Source organism: Bufo gargarizans, chromosome 1 (genome assembly GCF_014858855.1).
Source record: "Bufo gargarizans isolate SCDJY-AF-19 chromosome 1, ASM1485885v1, whole genome shotgun sequence".
Lineage (NCBI taxonomy): Eukaryota > Metazoa > Chordata > Amphibia > Anura > Bufonidae > Bufo > Bufo gargarizans.
In genome coordinates this window covers 753,419,493-753,427,757 of record NC_058080.1, presented here as the reverse complement: position 1 = coordinate 753,427,757, position 8,265 = coordinate 753,419,493, and the positions used below count along the sequence as shown (strand labels likewise).

The 8,265-nt window shown below is 40.2% G+C and overlaps 1 protein-coding gene across 1 annotated transcript; it reads left to right on the top strand.

The window, feature by feature from the left end:
• The first annotated feature begins 296 nt into the window (after positions 1-296).
• Positions 297-3,271, top strand: LOC122930681 (gastrula zinc finger protein XlCGF17.1-like). Its single transcript, XM_044284231.1, has 2 exons — positions 297-339; positions 1,733-3,271. The coding sequence occupies exons 1-2, from the start codon at positions 297-299 to the stop codon at positions 2,833-2,835; spliced, it is 1,146 nt and encodes a 381-aa protein (XP_044140166.1). The 3' UTR covers positions 2,836-3,271.
• The last annotated feature ends 4,994 nt before the right edge of the window (positions 3,272-8,265 follow it).

Sequence of the window (8,265 nt, the reverse complement as noted above, 5' to 3'; positions counted from 1 at the left end):
CCCAATTAAAGTTCGGCTGCTCTAGTTGGTCTTTCCTGAAATTTTCTTAGTCGCATCCCACAGCAGAAGCCGTGGTCCACAGAGAGCTTCCAAAGCATCAGAGGGATCTCATTATTAAAAGGTATCAGTCAGGAGAAGGGTACAAAAGAATTTCAAATACCATGGAACACAGTGAAGACAGTCATCATCAAGTGGAGAAAATATGTCACAACAGTGACATTACCAAGAACTGGACGTCCAGTCCCTCCAAAATTGATGAAAAGATGAGAAGAAAACTGGTCTGGGAGGCTACCAAGATGCCAACAGCAATATTAAAGGAGCTGCTGGAATATCTGGCAAGTACTGGCTGTGTGGTACATGTGACAACAATCTCCGGTATTCTTCATATGTTTGGGCTATGGGGTAGAGTGGTACGAAGAAAAACATCCAAGCCAGGCTACATTTTGCAAAAACACGTCTGAAGTTTACCAGAAGCATGTGGGAAAAGGTGTTATGGTCTGATGAAACCAAGGTTGAACATTTTGGCCATAATTATAAAAGATATGTTTGCCGCAAAAACAACACTGCACATCACCAAAAGAACACCGTACCCACAGTGAAGCATGGTAGCATCATGCTTTGGGGCTGTTTTTCTTCAGCTGTAACTGGGGCCTTAGTTAAGCTAGAGGGAATTATGAACAGTTCCAAATACCAGTCCATATTGGCACAAAACCTTCAGGCTTCTGCTTGAAAGCTGAACATAAAGAGGAACTTCATCTTTCAGCATGACAACAACCCAAAGCATACATCCAAATCAATGAGGAAATGGCTTCACCAGAAGAAGATTAAAGTTTTGGAATGGCTCAGCTAGAGCCCAGACCTGAATCCGATTAAAAATCTGTGGGGTAATGTGAAGAGGGCTGTGCACAGGAAATGCCCTCGCAATCTGACAGATTTGGAGTGTTTTTGCAAAGAAGAGTGGGCAAATCTTGCCAAGTCAAAATGTGCCATGCTGATAGACTCATACCCAAAAAGACTGAGTGCTGTAATAAAATCAAAAGGTGCTTCAACAAAGTATTAGTTTAGGTTGTGCACACTTATGCAACCATATTATTTTATTTTTATATTTTTTCTTCCCTCTACCTATAAGATTTCAGTTTGTATTTTAATTGAGTTGTAGAATTTATAGGTCACCTTAAAGGTGGAAAAAGTTCTAAAATGATTTATCTTTGTCTCATTTTTTTACATGACAGAAACCTGACATTTTAACAGGGGTGTGTAGACTTTTTATATCCACTGTAATTATAAAAGTTAATTTTGCTCACAGCTACTAGTATCCATCCTAAATTTCCCATACATATGCCCACTTTGCTTCGCCAAAGTGTATGTTTTCTGAATAGGGAGACATCTCTGGAGGCAGCTTATCTCCATCAGAACAAATATTTGAACATGTTAAAATCTAACTGCTAGTTCCTTCTACACATCAAAGGTTACGCAGGTTCAGCCAGCATTTTGCTACATATAGAACCTTTAAATGTTTGTGAAATTCTTAATATAAACAACCAGGGTCCTCATTCTCCTTGTACCAGTTTGCAACTTATCTTGTTCATGCTTATTGTAGTTGTGTTATTTTATGTATGTGTACTCCCCTTTATATATGTACAGCACCATGGAATAATTAGCACAATAATAATAATCTATTCCAATTTCAAGGTTATAGTATTTAAAAATAATACTGTTTTATTTTTGGCAGATGACTGTATCGGGAGCTCAGAGGGACATCTGATCTCTTCAGCTTTTAAAGCAAATGGTCATGGTCTCGCACAAGACACATATGAAGAGCATGCCACTATCTCGGATATACCCTCAGCTCTTCACAGCCAAAATTGCTCGTTTGATCCATTTAAACCTCTTCTATCTTCTGGTTCATCACAAACTGTAAAGCAGAAACAAAGTCACAGAAGGGGTATTAAAGATCAAAGAATGCACACAAGGAAGAAGACAATTTCATGCTTACAATGTGGGAAATGTTTTACTTGGAAATCACAACTTGTTGAACATCAAAAAACTCACACAGGAGAGAAGCCATTTTCATGTTTAGAATGTGGGAAATGTTTTACACACACAACAACACTTGTTGGACATCAAAGAATTCACACAGGAGAAAAGCCATTTTCATGCCAAGAATGTGGGAAATGTTTTACTTGGAAAGCACATCTTGTTGGACATCAGAGAATTCACACAGGGGAGATGCCGTTTTCATGTGAAGAATGTGGGAAATATTTTACACACAAAACAACACTTGTTGCACATCAAAGAATTCACACAGGGGTGAAGCAATTTTCATGTTCAGAATGTGGAAAATGCTTTGCACAGAAAGCAACACTTGTTGTACATCTAAGAACTCACACGGGAGATAAGCCATTTTCATGTCCAGAATGTGAGAAATGTTTTACTTTGAAACACCAACTTGTTAAACATCAACATACTCACACAGGGGTGAAGCCATTTTCATGTTCAGAATGTGGAAAATGTTTTACCTGGAAATCACAACTTGATAAACATCAACGAATTCACACAGGGGAGACGCCGTTTGCATGTGAAGAATGTGGGAAATGTTTTACACACAAAACAACACTTGTTGGACATCGAAGAATTCACACAGGGGAGAAGCCATTTTCATGTTCAGAATGTGGGAAATGTTTTACATACAAAACAACACTTGTTGTTCATCAAAGAACTCACACAGGAGATAAGCCATTTTCATGTGCAGAATGTGGGAAATGTTTTGCTTGGAAACAACAACTTGTTAAACATCAACAAACTCACACAGGGGAAAAGCCAATTTCATGTTAAGAATGTGGGAAATTTTTCTTAAAAAAAGAAAATCCTTGTTGAACATCTGAAAATTCACAAAGGCAATACGCCATTTTATGTCTAGAATGTGGGAAATACTTCACTTTTAAATCACAAATTTTCGAACATCAATGAACTCACACAGGAGAGAAGCCGTTTTGATACCAAAAATGTGGGGAATTTTATGGTAATAGATCAAACCTTGTTAGACCCCAAAGAACTCACAGAAGGGGAATAGCCATTTTTCATGTCAAGAATGTGGGGAATGTTCTTCCCATAAATCAGTCCATTTTTGGAAGAATTCGTTCAGAATTTACACAGAAGTGAAGCCATTTTCATGCACTATATGTGGAAAATGTTTTACCCAAACGTCTAATCCAAATTCACATCATGGAACTCACATTGGAAAAACAGTTAATATCCAGAATGTAGGAAATGTTTAACCAACAAATCATCAAGAAACTCACACAAGATAATAGTCATGTTTGCCAGCTTCTCCCACCTTCACATAACTGTATAAGGGTTGAGGGCTAACTTCCTATACCCTACTTAGTGATGGTGGGCACAGCAGTTGTGCATGTGCCTTCAGCACAATATATAGCCAGGATTGTATCAAGCTCCATTCCTGGCTATTTAACTCATTTAGATGCCACAGTCAATATTAACAACTGCATGAGAGGCGGCTTGCTCTCACATTCAATCATCTATTCCCTTGGGCAACACAATCGTGGTGTGATTATGGTTGCTATGGTAGTGAGAGGACTAATGATGGCCTCCAGGTTTGTGAAGTACAGAAAAACAATTAGAGCTACCTGATGGTTAAATAGGCTAACTGTCAGAATACCTACAGGGAGACATAATGGACTGCACTACATACAGTACAGACCAAAAGTTTGGACACACCTTCTCATTCAAAGAGTTTTCTTTATTTTCATGACTATGAAAATTGTAGATTCACACTAAAGGCATCAAAACTATGAATTAACACATGTGGAATTATATACATAACAAAAAAGTGTGAAACAACTGAAAATATGTCATATTCTAGGTTCTTCAAAGTAGCCACCTTTTGCTTTGATTACTGCTTTGCACACTCTTGGCATTCTCTTGATGAGCTTCAAGAGGTAGTCACCTGAAATGGTCTTCCAACAGTCTTGAAGGAGTTCCCAGAGATGCTTAGCACTTCTTGGCCCTTTTGCCTTCACTCTGCGGTCCAGCTCACCCCAAACCATCTCGATTGGGTTCAGGTCCGGTGACTGTGGAGGCCAGGTCATCAGGCGCAGCACCCCATCACTCTCCTTCATGGTCAAATAGCCCTTACACTGCCTGGAGGTGTGTTTGGGGTCATTGTCCTGTTGAAAAAGAAATGATGGTCCAACTAAACGCGAACCGGATGGAATAGCATGCCGCTGCAAGATGCTGTGGTATCCAAGCTGGTTCAGTATGCCTTCAATTTTGAATAGATCCCCAACAGTGTCACCAGCAAAGCACCCCCACACCATCATACCTCCTCCTTTATGCTTCATGGTGGGAACCAGGCATGTAGAATCCATCCGTTCACCTTTTCTGCGTCGCACAAAGACACAGTGGTTGGAACCAAAGATCTCAAATTTGGACTCATCAGACCAAAGCACAGATTTCCACTGGTCTAATGTCCATTCCTTGTGTTCTTTAGCCCAAACAAGTCTCTTCAGCTTGTTGCCTCTCCTTAGCAGTGGTTTCCTAGCAGATATTCTACCATGAAGGCCTGATTCACACAGTCTCCTCTTAACAGTTGTCCTAGAGATGTGTCTGCTGCTAGAAATCTGTGTGGCATTGACCTGGTCTCTAATCTGAGCTGCTGTTAACCTGCGATTTCTGAGGCTGGTGACTCGGATGAACTTATCCTCCACAGCAGAGGTGACTCTTGGTCTTCCTTTCCTGGGGCGGTCCGCATGTGTGCCAGTTTCTTTGTAGCGCTTGATGGTTTTTGTGACTGCACTTGGGGACACTTTTAAAGTTTTCCCAATTTTTCGGACTGACTGACCTTCATTTCTTAAAGTAATGATGGCCACTCGTTTTTCTTTACTTAGCTGCTTTTTTCTTGCCATAATACAAAATCAGCTGTGTATCCACCTGACTTCTCCACAACGCAACTGATGGTCCCGACCCCATTTATAAGGCAAGAAATCCCACTTATTAAACCTGACAGGGCACACCTGTGAAGTGAAAACCATTTCAGGTGACTACCTCTTGAAGCTCATCAAGAGAATGCCAAGAGTGTGCAAAGCAGTAATCAAAGTATAAGGTGGCTACTTTGAAGAACCTAGAATATTTTCAGTTGTTTCACACTTTTTTGTTATGTATATAATTCCACATGTGTTAATTCATAGTTTTGATGCCTTCAGCGTGAATCTACAATTTTCATAGTAATAAAAATAAAGAAAACTCTTTGAATGAGAAGGTGTGTCCAAACTTTTGGTCTGTACTGTAAGTGGTGCAGTGTATTATGTACTCAGTTAACTGACTGCATGTTCAAGTTCTATTCTGAGCCTAATAATTATAGTACAGAAAAGTATATGATTTTAAAGGGGTTAGCCAGGAAAAGATAGCTGCAATACCAAGCTTTAGTGAGTTCAGCAGCTCCCTGAAACAGCTGATCGGCAGGGATGCCGGGATTTGGACCCCTTACGATGTGATAGTGATGACCTATCTTGAGGATAAGTCATTAGGCTTGAGCGAATCAACCTTCAGATAATATATTGAAGTCGATTTTGTTCAAATACTTACATTTTAATGCACTATCTGTACAGCATTAAAATGTATTAGCGCTGTAAAGCCAAAGTTCTTCTCGCCCAAATTCGCTTAAGATTTCGATGAATCCCTATTGTATGCATATCTGCGCACTCAAAAACAATTTCAAATGGCAATCTGAACTGGGCTTTGGTGCCAGTACCAAAAGCTCCTTTATACAATCAGCAGGATTAAAAGAACAAGAAAGAGAATCCACTTTGATATTTTTGTCAGCCTGATGGTAATTCAGGATGAATCTGAAGCGTGCGAAGAACAAAGACCACCAAGATTTGCGAGGGTTGAGATACTGTACTGTCTGTAGATAAGGTAAATTCTTGTAGCTAGTGTAAATGATGACAGAATATCAAGCCACTTCCAGCAGAAGGTGTCATTCTTCCAAAGCCAACTTGATTGCAATCAACTCCCTGTTCCAATGGGACCTTAAAGAATAAACCACAAGAGTGCATCTTTCCACAGGAGTAAGAATGGCTCAATCTCCCACAGAGGAAGGGTCCACCTCCTGAATAAGTTGCTTGGTCACATCTGGATGATGAAGAATAGACTTAGAGGAGAAGACTTGCTTGAGGGACTAGAAAGCTGATTCAGCCTCATTCTTACTTTTACCCTCTGTTATCTTTTGTGTGTGTGTGTATATATACAGTATATATACTGTATACACTGAATAAAAATATAAACACAACACTTTAGGTTTTGCTCCCATTTTGCATGAGCTGAACTCAAAGATCTGAAACTTTTTTTATATACACAAAAGATCCATTACTGTCAAATATTGTTCACAAATCTGTCTTAATCTGTGTTAGTGAGCACTTCTCCTTTGCCAAGATAATCCACCCACCTCACAGGTGTGGCCTATAAAGGTGCTGATTAGACAGCATGAATATTGTAAAGGTGTGCCTTAGATTGCCCACAATCAAAAGCCACTCTGAAATGTTTGATCACACAGCACAATGCCACAGATGTCACAACATTTAAGGGAGCGTGCAATTGGCATGCTGACTGCTGGAATGTCTACCAGAGCTGTTGCCCTTGCAATGAATGTTTATTTCTCTACCATAAGCAATCTCCAAAGGCATTTCAGAGAATTTGGCAGCACATCCAACCGGCCTCACAACCACAGACTACGTGTAGGCACACCATTCCAGGACCTCCACATCCAGCATGTTCACGATCGTCTGAGACCAGCCACCCGGACAGCTGCAGCAACAATTGGTTTGCATAACTAAAGAATTTCTGCACAAACTGTCAGAAACAGTCTCAGGGTAGCTCATCTGCATGCTCGTCATCCTCATCGGGGTCTGGACCTGACCGCAGTTTGTCGTCGTAACCGACTTGAGTGGGCAAATGCTTACATTTGATAGCGTCTGGCATGTTGGAGAGGCGTTCTGTTCACAGATGAGTCACGGTTTTTACTGTTCAGGGCAGATGGCAGACAGCGTGTGTGGGTGATCTATTTGCTGACGTCAACGTTGTGGATCGAGTGGCCCATGGTGGTGGTGGGCCACTCGATCCACATGACCAGCATACTCACTGAACATGTCACCCATTGAGCATGTTTGGGATACTCTGGATCGGCGTATATGACAGCGTGTTCCAGTTCCTGCCAATATTCTGCAACTTTGCACAGCTATTAATGAGGAGTGGCCCAACATTCCACAGGCCACAATCAACAACCTGATCAACTCTATGCGACAGAGATGTGTTGCATTGCGTAAGGCAAATGGTGGCCACACCAGATTCTGACTGGTTTCCTGCCTCCGCCCCCCCGGTAAGGCGACTGTGCACATTTCAGAGTGTTCTTTTGTTGTTGACAGTCTAAGGCACACCTGTGCAAATATTCATGCTGTCTAAACAGCACCTTGATATGCCACACCTATGAGGTGGGATGGATTATCTCGGCAAAGGAGAAGTTCTCACTAACACAGATTTAGACAGATTTGTGAACAATATTTGAGAGTAATTAGTCTTTTGTTTATGTAGAAAATATGTTTCAGATCTTTGAGTTCAGCTCATGCAAAATGGGAGCAAAACCGAAAGTGTTGCGTTTATATTTTTGTTCAGTGTGTGGTGTGTGTATATGTGTGTGTGTGTATATATATATATATATATATATATTATAGAATAATGGCGGCACTGACAAAAAATGGTTGGGAAGGTTGGGGGCATGTTTACTTTGGAATGAGCTGCTTACCCCTTGGTATATAAATGGAAAAACTAATGCAACATGGGTGAATAAAGAAAAACCTTTTCTGTGGATCCCAGGAGTTTCCATATATATATATATATATATACTGTGTGTGTGTGTGTATATATATATATATATATATATATATATATAATATGTATGTTATCATAGTTTAGTAAACTTTTTATGCATCTAAGCCGTGTGAAGGCAATTTTATTTCCGAATCTCAGAATTCACGGTAAAACACTATACAGCTTGGTATCCAAAATGCAAGTTCCCAGTGGACAAATTGGGATCTGTTGATTAACTAGTCCAAAATCCACCCAGTCATGGAAAGTACTGACCTACTATATCTTATCTCCTAATAACCTAGGCTGAAAAATGTTCTTGAAAAGTAAAAAGTACAACAATGCACTTCCCTTCCAAGTAAAGGTATACTCTCTGCATAAATAACT